The sequence below is a fragment of the Saccoglossus kowalevskii genome, chromosome 7 (assembly GCF_978046115.1).
Source record: "Saccoglossus kowalevskii chromosome 7, keSacKowa6.1, whole genome shotgun sequence".
NCBI classification, from domain to species: Eukaryota; Metazoa; Hemichordata; class Enteropneusta; family Harrimaniidae; genus Saccoglossus; species Saccoglossus kowalevskii.
In genome coordinates, this window is record NC_140647.1 from 17,823,742 (window position 1) to 17,841,098 (window position 17,357).

Consider the following 17,357-nt stretch of genomic DNA (forward strand, 5'->3'; position numbering starts at 1 on the left):
TTTGATCATGATACTCCCACGTAAATGCAACTTGGGTTTGTTATGCGGCGGGCGGTAAAAAAATGAAGATAAAAATAATATTTTTTTAGCATTTGTTTGTGCTTACAAGTTGGTGGGCGCGAGAAATTACGCTGAAATAAAATTATATTTTTATTATACTGTTCATTTGGCGGGTTCGCGAAACAAGGGATAATAAAAGTCTGGCCTAACTGAAATGAGACGTGGCATCAAGTAAAACACTAAGACAGTATTGATATTTAATGTGCCCTCAAGGGGCAGGACTGCATGTGCAGATTGACACAACTTGAAGGCTGGTGTCACTACGTTTAGAAATGGTCATATTTTGTTATAAATGTACGGAAAATATAATAAGTATGTAATCGGTCAACATTTCATAACTGGGTTGGACCAAAGACACTAGAAAAAGGTATTTTAAGCATAATTTTCGGCAGCTTAAAACAAATGTGTGCATGTTTTGTTTCCTCCTGATTAGTATAGTGCAGACTGAAGTCCAGAAAATGCATCAGTCATTGGGGGGGGGGGGGGGGGGGGTTTCTAGAGCGTGAATAACATACATGTGCATTATATTACCAGACTGTTCCAATTCAATAATTTTTATTTTGAGCAAGAATAGTTGCTCAGTCCCATAGACATCCATGTATTGAATTCAGCAACCTACCACATAAATAGATCGTCAGGCCGTGTTTATTGTATATTGGAATGCGGGCATAGTGCTTCTCTTTAGAACAAGTGCTGAAAATTATGCTTAGCCAAAAGGGTCGTACATTTCAGTATGGTTTGGGTTCACCTTGTATAGAAATTCGAATAATGAATAACGATAACGAATCACCCTCCTCTGCAAAGCCTCATACTTCACATCATGGCAGTTCCATGGTCACATTATCTTGGCCATATACACAAGAACATGTTTCAGTAACAGAAGACAGGAATCTAACAAATGCAGGGATATCCCAGTTTTTGTTATACATCCAGCAATGTTGAGCCAGTGGTTGTATCGGTGTCGTATTCAATATGGGTCCCACGTTATGCATCAACTTTTGTAAAATGCATTGTTTACACACACATGAAATACATGCCCCCCCCCCCCCCACAGCTGATCGCTAAAAACAAATGCTGGAATAATACAATAGCTTAGTTAAATTGTTAAGATCTAATTTCCTGGTTTAAACTAAGCCATCTTCGCCAGCCAAGCATTTATTTAGCCAAAGCTTGAACATTAACTCTTGGCAGATTGCACCACAATTTACTGTATGTTGCAAACCCTCAAACAATTATGGGCTCATTTGCATTACCCTATCTGAAGTCGCAATAGAAACATTACTTGTTGAAATTGAAATGGTGGAATATAGAAATTGAAGTGTTGCTTGCTTTTTCTCAGTGGCCGAGCTTACTGACCATCAAAACAAAGCACATAGTAAGGGGAATGATGAGTTTGTTGCAACAAAGATCTGGCAAGTCGATATGTTTGACCATTAACTAAAACACCATTTGCACAAATATTTAGATACTCCATTGTCTTCATTCACTTGCCAACAAACAATTTTCAACTTTGCAATACGAAATTTTGGAAACTTGTCAATATAAACCTGTTCTTGACTTTGGGTGAATTGGCACAAACCCTACACACCATCGTTTTAATCTGAGATGCCCCCCCCCCCTACGAAATTTACCGCTATGATACAACAATTCTGATCGCTAGTGCCAGCTCCTTGGCACACCTAATCAAATGTATCAATTTAACTGCAGTGAAATGCAGCTTTTCCTAACACAATCACACACTGGTTCGTGGGTCGGTTATGAATGGCTGGCTTTCGGATTACCAAGAGCAAACCAGTAACCTAATGTATGCTCAGCATACTACTGTGAAATACTTTATTTTTAGCCAAAACTAATTTTTGCTGAAAAGACATTTTGGGTGTTTTGTATGAAGTTTATTTTCAGTGATTTTTTGATAAGTTGAATGTAAAACATAGGGGGGGGGGTATATTTGCTGGATTTTATTTTCACTGAATCACCTTTCAGGGAAAATAAATTTCAAGCAAAAATTAAAAATTTTACAGTAAATCCGAACATTGTGACAGCCACTGTACTGTGGGTATTCAGTGCTAAAGTCAACTTGCAAAGAATATGCTTCGACACAAATAATTCTGGTACACAAAATAAATAGTTAAATTAAAACTTCATTTTTATTTTTTTTCTTGCTCTCAATGTTCTTTTACAAACTACAGGCCAATAAGAGTTATGTTTCCTTAACTTCTCTGAGACGACGAATAGCGCTTCTAACTGTGGCAGCAGCAGTTGTACTGTAATCAACAAAATATGGCAACATTAGTTGGGCATTCTGTGCATTTTCACTCGCCTTGCTCTTTCCTCTGGTTTCTCACAAATCCTTTACCAGCTTTGACATTTATAATGTACATTTGACATGAAATTTGAGGCGAAATCCACCAAATTGTGAAAATTTTACTTCAAAATACAGTGATGTTTAGAGTAAAATTGTTTAGTCTCCCAACATGTTATTCTTTCATTGCATCCAAACTGAACACCATCCTGGGTCTCGCCACCAAAATGTACTGATTACATACCTGTATACCCACGCACCACCAGCAATAGTTTTCTTACAGCTCTTACAATTCCAAATACCAACACATGTTCTTCTCATTTTTTCCTGAAAGTTACAGCAAAATCAGAACTGGGCTTGAACATCACAGACATTATTATAGGAATAATATAGGAATTATTTAACTTGTTGGGCATCAAGGCAATTGTCTTCAATGTCGCTAACGTTAAGCCCTGCATGTTGTTGCGCAATGCATTTGCCTGGGTGCCTTTGAAAAATACTGATATTTTCTATTTGTACATGCTATGGCAATTTTATCAAACTATGTCCTCTTAAACTGAGTGTCCTCTCAACTATGAAGGTTCAAGCACTGTCACTTCATGATATGTATCCGATTATAAATATTTAAAGTCTAGTAGAGCCCTGGATCCAAAGTGTTGTCAAAGTGGGCATTATTTATATTCCGTCGTTGGCCATGGATCTGCTATAGCAACATGAGGTGGATGCACAGCAAATTGATGCAAACTGTTTTGAATGAAACAGATGAACCAAACACAAACTAATAACTGCCAGAACCTCGATTTCTCTTGAAAATATCAGTTGCACTTCAAAGTTGGCAAGGGGATTCAAGGTTAGGACAAAATCAGAATAATTAAGGAAGCTTATGACGTTGAAAATGAAAAGTAAAACTTATTTGAGTTTTCCAGCTTATAATTTTATAAGATTTACACACATTACCCATCAACATTCATAGTACATTATGGGACATTCTACATTCAATACACATACAGAATAGTTAGAAATTGATAACAATTCTTTTATCAAATTGACGCAATATTCTTTGAATTGAAGATTCACAAGAACTATGGCAGAGGTGTGAGGGCAACTCGAAATTGCTAATAAAACGCTCCAAATTAAGTTCTCAAACCCAATGGTAAACCACAAACGAAAACTCCGAAATCAGGGAGTGATGCAGTTACTGAGAAGGGAGCAGTGCATGCAAGGGTAACGAGCATTAATTTGAAAAGCTATGAAATTTGAAACTTACCTTTCCGCAGAATGTACAAGTATATTTAGAGTGCTGTGTGATTTCAATTTTCTTCACCATTTTCCTAAGCGATGCACCGTAACGTGTACCATATTTGCCAACAACTCCGACTTTCCTGGTGCGCTTGGCCTGTAAGCAAGTTATTTTAAAGAGTACACATTCTGCGTTCGGCATTCACCAAAACATGAGACAGCCGAGCATGAAAACAACCTCTGTGACACTCCTACAATCAGTCAGTTTACAGAGTTTTATTACAACCTTTATCAACAAAACATCGTTATACTAACGAATAGATTAATATATCACGCTCATGTAACAACAGTGCTATGATACAGGCTATATTTTAGAGAGGATGGGACGGATTTTAATCACTATTTACAAAACCCACCATTTTCGTTCGTCTCTTGAGCCAAAAGACTGATTATTCTGCGCATGCACTACTGCTGACCTCGTTCGCGAAAACATAATTACAGCGTTACCTACGAGTAATGTATTAAATGATTTTTATACTTTCAATCATTACAATTATTTTCCAAAAGTATTCATAAGTAGAATAAATTCTAAAATCACTAATCCAATAATATAAACAAAACTATGTTGCCCTGGGATGAGGATGACGCCACTATGCATGCATTCACTTCCGGTTCAATCATAACTGTGCCCTCTGAGTTGGACGAAAGTATTGCACAATACGACAGGAGTGAGTGAGCACTTTGTACGTATATTCTAATTCTTGACAAATAATAATTTCTCTGTAACGTATATTAACGGTAAGTATATTTTCTGTTCCACGCACTTTATATCAATACAAATCTTATTAATATCCGTGTTGTAAAGTTATACCACTCGTGTCGTGACGTACGTACACTCACAAGTCCCTGAACAGCTGAGGGACTCTAAACTTGGCGTATATTCGACACAGTTTACCCAGAACAATGAAATATATTGTTAATAAAGTACGTCTGCTGCACACTTTGTGCAATATTAAATACCAAAAGTGAATAAAGAGATAAGGCGTGCAACTTTCCTGGACTTATAAAATGTGAAGAATTCATATTTTCATCATCGATATCTCGAATTTTCGAAGTATAGTATCGACACCACAAACAAATTCTCTCCATTTTATTAAGTATTATGAATTTCAAGTTTTATTTGAATTATTTCACTGTGTACTGCGCTCGTTAATTGGATTCAACTGCCACTGAACTATATAAACATTTATATAAAAAAAAAATGCTTCAACAATCATACTCCAACATTACAGGCTGCAGATTATTAAACATTTTCTTTTTTTTAAATTTTTGACAGTAACTTGAAGAAAGATGTCTTCACCGTTTACATGCATTACTTGTAGAGTCGCTTTTATCAGCGCAGAGATCCAGCGTGCCCATTACAAATCAGACTGGCATCGTTACAATTTGAAAAGAAAAGTAGCCGAGATGCCTCCTGTGACTGCAGATAACTTCCAACAGAGAGTTTTGGCACAGCGGGCAGAGTCTGAAGAAGTGGATAAGAACACCACATCACAATGTAAAATATGCAACAAGCATTTCAACTCCCAAAACGCATATGACAATCACATGAAATCAAAGAAACATAAGGAGACTGAAGCTAAAATTACCAAAAAAATCCATGATGAAATGGTGAAAAAAAGACAGAAGAATGCTGAAAAGGGGATAGAGAATAATGATGAGGATGATGATGTTGCTCTTAAAAATGCTGTAAACTTAGCAATTGCAGGATATAGAGCAAGCGATGTAAAAAGAAATGATGATGAAAACCTACCCAAGGGTGTAAGTGGTTCTAGTAGTGGAGAGGCCTCTGGAGCAGCCAGAAAGAAAGCAAAAGTTCATTTACATCCTGCCAAGATAGAAACGGATGAAGGTACTATTTTTACTTTTGCACACTCTCTAGTGATTTTTTGTGTTTTTCCTATCAACTGAAAAACTGATTTGTGATATTATGCGTGTGTCACTGATTATATTTTTGTGATTTAATAATTGGAAGTGAAAGAATGTTAGATTATGTGTGTACAGTGACATTCTGAAATGTATTTGAAGAAAACATGGAAGTGGAGACTTCAACATCTTGAATTTTCAAGGTGAATGTTCCGGCGAAGCACTCCACTATCACCTTGAAGTATTTCATTAGGACTATGTGTATGTGACAATGCCCTCACAGTTTAGAATCAGTTTAACAACAGCCAATCATATAACTTCTTTCTTCAACGCGCTTGGCCAAGCTATCAAAATCTTCGAGGCGGAGCTAAGTCACTAAACGCTCCACATTGCTATTTAAGACGCGCACCACTCTACCATGTATTTCTATGAACTCTGCGCGAGCTGCTGTGCACTGATCAAAAAGCCGGTGAAAATAGCTAAAATCGAGAAAACAGCACAAACTTAACTTTGAAGAAATCCAACCAAATTTAAATATGTTGCATATGTAGGGGGTGACAGCAACCATCCCAAAATATCGTTTTCTGAGAATTTATTGGCCTTTGTTTCACCATGATGGTTGCCAGGCGGTGAAAATGCCTGACCTGAGAATAAATGTCGCTGAGCACAGCTAAAGCTGTGTTGTCTTGGATGTCGAGGCGATACAGTGACAATATCCATACATCATGCAACTCACTGATATTCAGACCAAAGCTATTCAAGCTTTACTTAATAATAGTGGTAATAGTGTTGTCACCACTGTTGACTGTTATAGAAGAGTAGGTGTTATACCCCAAAGCAACACATATCGGCAGTAATGAAGCCGAAAACATCAGAAATGCAGAGCTCCGAGCGCTTTCTGGCAGTCTTTATAACAAAGCTTTCTATTGGTCGGTAAACTTTCTATCGCGCAACCATGCGACATACACGGTTATGAATGGTATTACCGCACGGTGTTGTAGAGGGAGGAATGTCCGAACGGAACAACACCGTGCAGGCGAACGATGAGACTTCAAGTGCGTTTCCATAAGTCAATGAAAATCGTTAAATATAAAATGTCACTGGGAATCAGTGATGTTCGCGAAATGTTGTTTTTCCAAATGCTCTCAAATTACCGGTATATAAAATTATGAACGTTTCCAACAGTGAAAACTGTATTGCCATAACTACATTGTTTTTTTTTTCATTGTTTTTTTATGACAGACATGGATTATGACAGCGATGAATCATGGGAAGAGGTGGAGGGTGATGCCATAGCAGTTACTGATTGTTTATTTTGCTCACAACCAAACAATACAATTGAAGAAAATGTACAACATATGACAAAAGTACATAGCTTCTTTATTCCTAGTATTGACTATGTGAGTGACTTGGAAGGTCTCATTGGTTATCTTGGTAAGTCTGGTACATTGTGGACCCATTGCTAGTTAGTAAACCCATTGCTAGTCTAGTGGATCCTTTGCTCATTTAGAGACATCACTGATAATTTAGTGACTTTTTAGTAGTGGTAGTTAGAGGTTCCATTGCTAGTTTGTACATCCACTGTCGGCTGATGTTTGCTTTATGAAAATTTTGTACCCAACAAACATTAATAATGATTATTATTTCCATATTTATCTGCATGTGAATTTTTTTCTGCCCTTTTGACATGACTCTGAATCAGACAGTCTTAAACAATTTGTAGATTTGTCATGATCTATCTAAAGACTCATCATAAATTCCAAAAATTATTTTGGACTGTATGTAGAATTTGAGTACCATCATTGACAAAATATGAGCAAATTTATGTTGTTTTGTTTTGTTTTGAAAAAGGTGACAAAAGTTGAATCATAATGTAAATTTATTCAGAGATAACTTGTTTCGGTTGTTTTCATCTGCATATTACAGGTGAGAAAATCGGTGAAGGTTTTGTATGTTTGTGGTGCAATGAGAGAGGTAAAGCTTTCTATTCCGCTCAAGCTGTACAGAATCATATGAAAGATAGAGGACACTGTAAGATGCTGTATGAAGGGGCTGCTATCTACGAGTATGCTGACTTTTATGATTATAGGTGAGTTATTTCTTAGAATACACAGAATCATATATATATAAAGAAAATTTAAAAGCACTATAAAATTCTTGATATTTTGCTGAGCAAATGGTTCCATCAAATGAATGACAAATGCAAATATAAAGGGGAAAGACCTGTTTCCATGGAAACAATGACTTCCACCCAACTACATCTGCTTACAAAATACATATGACTAAGGTTTTTACTTTTTTTTGGACTTTCAAATAGCCAGTCACAGGAAATAACTTGGAAAAAGTATATCATGTCTAACTGCATTCATCTTTTACATACAAGATCATTTCATATACAGTATTGGCTCTATTAAAGGTGCATGCACTTATGTACCTTTATATACACTTTTGTAATAACCCTTGTCCTGCCAGCCCCATCTACTACTAGTACTGTAAAATGACTAATTTTTAACTGGGTTTAAATTTCGCTGATTCACCATTTCAGGCATATTCAGTGGGTTTTAAATTCACGGTTTTATCATTTAGATAATGTGTTCTATGCTAAATTTTACATATTCATTGGGTTTTAATTTAGCGCATTTCCCAGTCAGCGAAATAAGCAAAATTAAAACCCAGTGAATAATTAATCCTTTTACAGTATTCCATTGACTTGACTGGATAAGGGTTATAGATGTTTCTATGTGAAACACAAGTCATATTTTAATGATAAAACACATGCAATAATTAGTTTATATACTCTTCTATGGGAGATGCACTTCTATATATAATAGTGAAAATATGATTGCTGTTGCAGTTAGAATGATCACGCTTAATCAGATGCAGTTTGAAATGGATTAAATGAAGTATTAAACTTAGTACATATATATACCGTATTATTGGTAGTAGCGCATACAATTTTACATAAATGACAAGTTGTGTTGATGGTCACAATAGATCATATTTTAATAATTCAGTATACAATAAATGCAACTGTCTGATAGAAAAATATGGTCATTCAAATGGACATTCATCTGGATAAATCCTAAGAACCACAACTTTTTATCACGTTTTCCTTACAATGTGGTTTTGCAGTGCAATCAACTGTCATTATATTCTAATCATCATATATCTTTGTTCACACAGGATAAGTTATCCAGATTATGAGGAGCATAAATCTAAAAAGTTGAGAAGAAGCGATGAAGCAGGTGCCAGTGGGGGTGATGAAGAAATGGATACCGATGATGACGATGACTTAGATGATAATGCCCTACAAGTTAGTGATGATGGTGGTGAACTGATATTACCATCAGGTAATGTCAGGGTTTTTTCTTGTTTGCTGTGTGGTGTTAGTGAATATCCACTGTTTGATATAAGTAATTTTGCACATTTCACGTTGTGAAGGTTTGCGTCGTAGTCAAACCTGTGTCAATGATCACCTCACCAAAATTGTCATCCAACTGTAAGACCATCGCTGATTGGCTCCTGAGTTGAAAGACAATTTTTGTTTCAACAAGACCCAGGAAAGAAAGGGATTTTTTCTCACAAAAACGACAATTCGGCTTAACTTTGTTTGTGGTTGGCTTAATATTACCCCAACTGATTGTTTGGCTGTGAAAGATTAGTATTTTTAGCTCGGCTGTCGACTTTGTCGAGCGGAGCTTATCATATGAGTGATTGTCCGTCGTCGTCGTCCGTGTCAATGTTTTACTTTTTCGACTTCTTCTTGAAAACTACAAGCCTGAATGCTTTGATACTTGGTGTATATGTACCTTGGGTAGACCTCTCTTAGGTTTGTTCATTTCATGTTGATATCTTCAATTCTCTAATTTTGGTGAATATTTTTGTCATTTTTGGTAGAAAGTGATATTTTCGACTTCTTGTTAAAAACCGCAAGTGCAATTGCTTTGATATTACATATATAGGTACTACATGTGGACCTCTCTCAGATTTGTTCATTTTGTAATGATATCTTTAATTCTCTAATTTTGGTGAATATTTTTGTCATTTTTGGTAAAAAGTGATATTTTCGACTTCTTGTTAAAAATCGCAAGTCCAATTGCTTTGATACTACATATATAGGTACTACATGTGGACCTCTCTCAGATTTGTTCATTTCTTGATGATATCTTCAATTCTCTAATTTTGGTGAATATTTTTGTAATTTTTGGTAAAAAGTGATATTTTCGACTTATTGTTAAAAACCAAGAGTTCAATTGCATTGATATTACAATGTACATATATAGATACTACATGTAGACCTTTCTCAGATTTGTTCATTTCGTGATGATATCTTCAATTCTCTAATTTTGGTGAATATTTTTGTCATTTTTGGTAGAAAGTGATATTTTCGACTTCTTGTTAAAAACTGCAAGTCCGATTGCTTTGATACTATACATATTGTTCATTTTCTAATGATGTCTTCTGTTCTTTAATTGAAATGTGCATTGCTAACAGTGGAGCCATCTCAGCCGACAGGCTGCTTGTTTTTTGATTTGTAGGAATCTTGTCTCTTATTTAGTTTCATGCCATTTCTAAGATGGTGGCCCCCATATAGTAAATATCGCATTTATTTTATTATCACTTATGCACCAGCTGACTGTACTCAAGGAGCAATGTCAATCCACTAGATAATCAAGTATAAATAACCTTGTTTGTGACAATTTCTGCCTGGAATCTAGCCATTCTGAGTATGCTCATAGTTGGCACAATTCTATGTCATCACTAATTGGCTATCTTGACTTCAGTACTTTACCATTGCGATCTTGCATGCACAGACTGACCCGTACATAAGGCCTGTCTACAACACTAGACTTTCACTAGTCTATTATTTAAAGATTTTTCAAAATCTTACAATCATAGACGGTTTAATCCTATTAATGTTATTATTATTTCAGGTTCCCGAGTAGGACATAGAGATTTGATGAGATATTACAAACAGAAGTTTCCTGCAACACGTAAAGTCGCTGTAACGGGGACGAGAAATAGAGATATGGTGGGAAGAGTTATAACACAGTATAAGGCATTAGGATGGACTGGAGCCACAGGTAAGTCATATGGCCATATTACACAGCTTGGATGATGTGAAGCCAACTTCAGATCAGGAAATAGAGAAATATGGTGAATGACACATGTCTGATCAATTACCAATGCAGATCACATTTGTAAGATCAGCAAACACATTGTAACTTGCATTACAGACAGCTTTTATGCAAGGCCCACTCTGATTGAAGTCTCATCATAGGTGAGCTGCCTGCCTGTATGTAATGTGCTTAGTTACTTGGCAACACCTTGAGCCTCTACCTTCATGTGATTTCACCGCAGAATATCAGGTAAATTGATAATTAATTACGTGCGTTATCTCAACAGGTGAAGCTGCCCAACGCAAGATCAAAGATCTGAAAGTGATACAAAAATGGAAAGCCAAGCAAGATATTAATCTGAGGATGAAAGCCAATAAATTCCAGCCTCATCTAAGACCACAAGTTGTATTCTAGACTGTATTTTGATCTTCTGATAACAAAATCTGTATTATTAATTATTACATTACAGATACAGCCAGAAAAATGTATGATGAAAAACAAACATTGGGTGAATGTTGTATTCTTTTTTCCATGATTCTCTGAACATGTACAATAATTTTATTAAAGTAAAATTTGTTGAGAACAAGTGAGAATGTATGACGAATAGCTTGACATTTCAATACTATGGTTCCATAATATTATTATGAAGTGAAATAAAATGATGAATCTTGTATATTGGGCTGATTTTATACAAGTCTTGAAACAAAATGGAATCCTAAAAATCAAGTCAGTCACCTTGGAGACTACCGGGGTGAGAGTTAACTTCTGAACTCTTGTTGCATTTGATTTCTTTATGAATGTATGATCTTCTGCTACATCATTGACATGCCAAGGAATAAGCATATTGTAAGTAGTTGCATCACAGAAAATCTCTGCGGTTAGAAGACTCACAATTGGAACGAATTCTCAAAGAGAAAGCTTGTGCTGAGCAACATTCATACTCTTACATTATAAAGTGACTACAAAACGGGTTATACGGTATTCAATGTTTAATTGAATACATAAAGATGTAAATAGATTAGAAACACTGTAAGAAGTTAATACATTTTTCCCTGATATACATTATCAACTAAATACAAAAGTAGGTTGAAAATTCTAGGCTGGCTACCACTTTACAAACAAATATTCCCCCATCCCCCTATCAGCATCAATTTTAAATATCTGGTGGCTTGACACTATATTCTTCATCTGTCTCCAATCCAATATCTTCCTAGAAAAGTAGAAATAATAAAATTAATATGAAAACATCCTGTGTCGAAATGTCCTAACAATGTGCCATGCAGTTTTAAAGAAGTCTGAGCAATATAAATAGTTCTGCTCGTATAACGTATTGACAGCAGAGATAAAAGGGTTGTCTGTATATACCGGGCATCATATTTGTCTATTAAAAGCATGCAGGAACCAGAATTTGCATTTTTAGCCCTCCTTGGATGCAGCTCGAAAACGGGAACTTCTGGTTTTACCTCTGTGCGTGCCTGATCTGGGACATGTCTGGGTCGTTTACATACAAACTTGACATGCACATACATCTTAGGAGACATACACACCCATTTGTTTCATAATTTTGTTCAAGACAGCAAGCCATTCTGTGCTTAAAATTCATTAAAATCAAGCATTTCTGCCATTCTGGAACCGGATCTTTGTTATGTATAGATGGATTCAAACTTGGTTCATGTACATCGCGCATTATAGAATCTTAATGCACATCATTTTGATTTTTCACATCGGATTAAAAATGACAGTCTGGTGACCATTGGATGCATTTCCACAGCCATATCTCTGATAAGTCTCAACCAATTATGTTTAAATTTTATATATACATACACGTATATTTGTTGACAATCAGATTTAAGAAAGCTTTCACTCTACTAGAACAGAATGTGGATACTTACAAACAACTGTTTTTTTGTCTTTGGATAACCTTCTAAGATAGCATTTGTAATTTCAGTTGCCTGAAGCAGAAAGAAATTTACCCTAGTGAGTATTTCCACTTGTATTGCATGATTTTATTTATAGAATGATACACTAGATTAAAGTACACCATTCAGATTCCAGTTCAAATGTCTGATATATACTGACTGTACATCATAACAATGCCATATTTGGATTCTGGGTCCATTCTACGTAGATTGTCATTAACCCTTTTAAACTCCATAATCTCTCTGACGCAAAGAACATTTTTTTTTCTGTTAATTTAAGACCAAGTACACATACTTTGAAGTTGTCTACATACAATGGCTGTATTTTAGCACTCAAAGCATTAAATCAAGCATTCTGATGAGGAGTTTTTAAAAATATTGTTAGAGGTGTGACAAAACAGACATTAAAGACAGTGATATGAAAGTACAGTAGCCAGTAAAAAAAGTAGGATACAGTCAACTCACCATCCTTTTACGTTTCCGCCACTCTTTAACAAACGTTTTATGATCTGAATAGATTTTATTCTTTTCTTCAGGTGCTATATGATTATCTGCTGACATTAGTTTGTCAATTCTCTCTTTATACTGTTTGCACTGTGTTTAGAGAAAGAAAGTACTGTACTTACTCTATTTGTAGCACAAGTATACAAAAATGACAGGTGTCTTTATATGGTCAAACTAATAATGACCGAGTATACAATAAATACAACATGTGCTTTTAATAGAGCAAATTCGGTAATGTTATAATACTGGCTTTTGAGAACGCTGCTGGTGAAAACAAGCATCTCTATTCTTCAATAAAATACATACATGGGTGTATAACATTTAGTTATGATCAGTATCAAATTGTCACAAAAAAAATTGAGCTTTTGCATGGTGGAAATTGGCTGATTTGTTATGCTAAATGTTGAAAAGAAAACTTGGAAAATTATGGCTACCTGTTTCGAGAGAATAGTGTCATAGCAAAAATAGTATATGGAACAAATATATGAAATGCACCTTCAATAGTAAGGTTGTTCAATGATAATTACCTCTTTAGTGGTTTCTAATAGTTTGGATTTAACATCTTCTGTTTTCATAGTACTATTTAAACCATGCAACACTGGAAAGAAAGAAAAAATAATGCATGTGCCATCAGTGAAAATAGTGTGCTGTTAATATATCACTTTCACCTTGTTACATCTACGTGTTATGTGTATTAAATTTAGCAAATTTTACTTGTCAGAAAAACAGTGAATAAATAATGATTTGTCAGTACTTTTTTTCGAGGTGATAAAAACATTGAAAATTACTCAGTTATGCTTATAATAATAATAGTCACATAAATGTCACATGTCACACATTTTTGCCAACCAGCATGCAAATGTCTGCTAACAACTGTTGTTCTTTGAACAACACTAGCTTGTGAGCTGCTGCAACAATGAATATTTAAAAACAACAGATGCGAACAAGGTTGCTATTTTCTCTTGGGTGAGAATGATTGGATCTTGCCTACCAGTCAATGTACACGCAGACGCAAGCAAAACAGGTGCAACAGCCTATTAACCTTTCAACTACCGGTATACATGATTTGAGGAAACTGACTTTTGACTGTACTTTCAGATTACCTACTAGTGCTTGCTTACTGACTCACATAACACTGAATTGCATTAAAATCTGCTTGAAAACTCTGCAATTTAGCTGACCAGTAACCATTCATCCCAGTCGTACAAACACTTACCATTTTCCATTTTTCTGGCTTCAGTTTCTGATGCCTGAACTTTTTCTTTTAACTGTGCAATTTTGAGGTCCATCTCTTTCAGTTCATTCTCTTCAACAGTTGGAAACTGACTCTGATGAGCAATAACAGATGAATGATTTAAATACACATGTACTACTATAAAATACTTTATTTTCACTTGAATTTTATTTTCGTTGACGGAATGAATCAGTGAAAATATCATCTTCCTATATTTATATTCAACTCATCAATAAACAGTGAAAATGTCTTTAAAGATAAAATATTTTACTGAAATGTACAAGGGTATCTCTGGTTAAACAAATCAATAGCATAATCAGAATGATTCTTTTGGAATTATACTTACCTGATCTGCAACGTACACTTTTTGTTTTCCATAAACTTTCTCTCGAATTTTACCATTGTTTGCCAGGTCTTCCAATGATCGTACAACTGCCTGAAACAAATTATATGTCGGGGTATACTAAAATCTGGAATAGGTGGATAGATTAAGAAACTAGGAGGCTGACACTTTTCTACAGATTGCAAGTCTTAAAAATACAAAGTAGCCAGGTAGACAGCTACTTAACTGGCAGATAAAGAAAACCTTTGTATGTTGGTATGTGAAAATCTGTAAAAATTACACACATGCAGCATAATTAATATGGTGGTTATACATAAATGTATCAAACATAAATAAATCTTTATCTTGTCAACAACTAGACGCTTTACTTACTGTTTTCCCATATTCTTTATGTAAATTATTAAATATATCCACAGCACTATATGGTCTGTTATTCTGGTTGAGATAGTTCAATACACCTGTGGCAGCTAAAAAATAAAAAATATTGACATTATATAGTAAAGTTAATCTAACTCACTGTACATGTGAATGTGCCACAAGTATATTTAAATGTATATTGTATTGTATATTGAATGGCTAAACTCATTTTCAACAGAAATATTCTTCAATGATAAGGTTATTTTTATCTGACTAGCACAGGGATAATTTTAGCTCCAAAAAGTAAACAACAATCATGAACAAAATCCTACTTAAAAGGCAGTAACTAGAAGACCCAAAACACAATTTTCTATTTTTTTTTAGTCATCATGTACATCAGAATTTTCATTAACAAAAATGTGTGCCTTTGGACAACAAATACAAAGTAGACCAGAAACATTTTTCTCTTATCTGGGCCTCACCTCCATGCTGTTAAAGTTTAAACTCTGATAGATGTTTTTGAGTTCTTGTTTGTTTGTATTTATTTATTTTTATTTATTTATTTTTTTGTCTACCGGTACTTCATTTTACAACTTTCTGCAGGCACCAAAAAGAATACACAAGTCACAGTCACTTGAGGCTGAAAATCAATGAATACTATTTTTTTAAAAAGTCATCCGCTGTAAATATTCATCATGATTGGTACAATTACGATTGAGATTACGTAATGTCTAATGACGTTACTTTACGATTGTACGTCGCTCACGACGTCGTCTGTCGTGGTCTATAAAACTTACAATCACTGACTCACGCAATGTTTTCTTACCTTCGATTTCTTTCGATTTACTCATTTTTGTGCTTGTTTGCAAAATGTTATAGTGGGTAATCTGCTTGCAGCAATCCAGTATTAAAAGAACTCCAACTTCAATCAGTTGTTTATGCTTTCTGCAAAGCCTTCAGCCATCTTGAAATAACGCGCCAAATCGCGACTGAAAGGCGGTCCAGGATTGGTTAACATTACGACCCTAATAATAGAAGCTCTATAATTGGATAACAGTGACCCTATAGTGAGTTCACATCTTATATGTTTGTTTGGCAAAGATTGGGTAAGTGTTGTGTATCGAGGAGAGCTCTAAACAACTCTTGAACGTCCGGTAGAAAGTATTGGTAAAGTTGTTTTCTTCACCAGCTGTTTATTTTTCACCACACTCTCCGATCACGACCACAATCCTCCTTGCAAAAGAGTGTCTAGTATAAAGGCATTGGCTATTGCAAATCCTGGGGAACATGGGAATTGACAATTTATTGATTTTAATAATACGATCGGAGACATCTGACCCATCTGTTCACCTCCATGATCTGACTACATGCATTCATTATATGTGCACTCTTTGGATATCTTTCGCCATGTACTATTTGTCAAGGGGTTATCCATGTGAAATCCTGGGGAGGAAGCATGCAGATATATATCCCTGACAAAATTCATGCATGGCTTGGACATTCTAATAAATTGCTTAGCTGAAGCAAATGTCACGAATATAATTGATAATATTAATAAAGAATATATTTGTTCAGCTTCACTAAAAACTTTTCATATTACTAATGTTTTTTGCAAAAAAAATATTAAAGTGTGGTAGTCGTTGTACTGCGCATGCGCGAGATATATGGGACTCATATAAACAAAGATGGCGACTTTGACTGTTGCTCAGATCAACAAGTACGAACTGAGACGTTTCCATGCTTTAGTTAGGTAATTTTCATGTCATTCGAAGGTATCAAGGAGTTACCGGCTGTAATCAGTGCAAGTCGTGCCCCGGTCAAACCTCATACTTGTGATTTCCATTTGAAGAGCGCATTGGATTTAAATTAATATTTGTTAACATTGTACAGGTATTGTGCAATTTTTTTTGGACGAAAAAAGTTTCTCAGGGCCCCACCCCTATCCTGAACACTAACCCTCACACTCCAGACCCAAAATGTATATGTCCCTCCATATATGTATCCTCATAATAGGCTGAATATAATGTAAATTGGGGAGGGGCATTGGGTGAGCTGGCTGTAGATGAATGACTTAGTTTTGGTACAAGTTGACCCTAAAATCTTTTTTCTCTCGATAGATATCTGTTCATTATATGAGATCCTTGGAAAATGACATTATGTCATCGTCTAGTGAATTGTCAAAACAACAATTGCAGCGTATTGAAGAAAATAAAAGAAAGGCACTTGCCAAGAGAGCAGAACGACTGAAACAAGTAGGATGTAACAAATACGCCAGTTTACCGCAGACAAAACAGTTACCGGTATATCCCCAAAAGCAGGCACTGAGTTCAGCTGCAGCTACATCAGTGCCAAC

General features: G+C 35.4%; 3 protein-coding genes and 1 long non-coding RNA gene across 5 annotated transcripts; 2 read left to right on the forward strand and 2 right to left on the reverse strand.

Moving 5' to 3' along the window:
- Positions 1-2,188: 2,188 nt before the first annotated feature.
- LOC100370098 (large ribosomal subunit protein eL43) lies at positions 2,189-4,100 on the reverse strand. The gene is made up of 4 exons (XM_002732765.3): positions 4,018-4,100; positions 3,630-3,758; positions 2,607-2,689; positions 2,189-2,324 (listed from the first exon to the last, which is right to left on the reverse strand). Exons 1-4 carry the CDS (start codon positions 4,018-4,020, stop codon positions 2,261-2,263), a joined length of 279 nt encoding a protein of 92 aa, XP_002732811.1. The 5' UTR covers positions 4,021-4,100; the 3' UTR covers positions 2,189-2,260.
- Positions 4,101-4,269: 169 nt separating this feature from the next.
- LOC100369955 (cytoplasmic 60S subunit biogenesis factor ZNF622-like) lies at positions 4,270-11,320 on the forward strand. Of its 2 annotated transcripts, none has more exons than XM_006814009.1 (7): positions 4,270-4,399; positions 4,938-5,513; positions 6,770-6,961; positions 7,454-7,616; positions 8,711-8,877; positions 10,462-10,611; positions 10,934-11,320. In XM_006814009.1, the coding sequence occupies exons 2-7, from the start codon at positions 4,952-4,954 to the stop codon at positions 11,059-11,061; spliced, it is 1,362 nt and encodes a 453-aa protein (XP_006814072.1). In that variant the 5' UTR covers positions 4,270-4,399; positions 4,938-4,951; the 3' UTR covers positions 11,062-11,320. The 2 variants fall into 2 exon arrangements, with proteins under 2 accessions (XP_006814072.1, XP_077863731.1); XM_078007605.1 differs by having other exon boundaries at positions 4,271-4,344.
- Positions 11,321-11,618: 298 nt separating this feature from the next.
- On the reverse strand, positions 11,619-16,025 carry LOC102801702 (homologous-pairing protein 2 homolog). Its single transcript, XM_006814008.3, has 8 exons — positions 15,831-16,025; positions 15,020-15,114; positions 14,651-14,740; positions 14,287-14,398; positions 13,598-13,668; positions 13,032-13,160; positions 12,540-12,599; positions 11,619-11,857 (listed from the first exon to the last, which is right to left on the reverse strand). Exons 1-8 carry the CDS (start codon positions 15,853-15,855, stop codon positions 11,801-11,803), a joined length of 639 nt encoding a protein of 212 aa, XP_006814071.1. The 5' UTR covers positions 15,856-16,025; the 3' UTR covers positions 11,619-11,800.
- LOC144348111 (uncharacterized) lies at positions 15,975-17,203 on the forward strand. The gene is made up of 2 exons (XR_013419783.2): positions 15,975-16,171; positions 17,122-17,203. It is a non-coding gene; the product is annotated as an uncharacterized LOC144348111 (long non-coding RNA).
- The last annotated feature ends 154 nt before the right edge of the window (positions 17,204-17,357 follow it).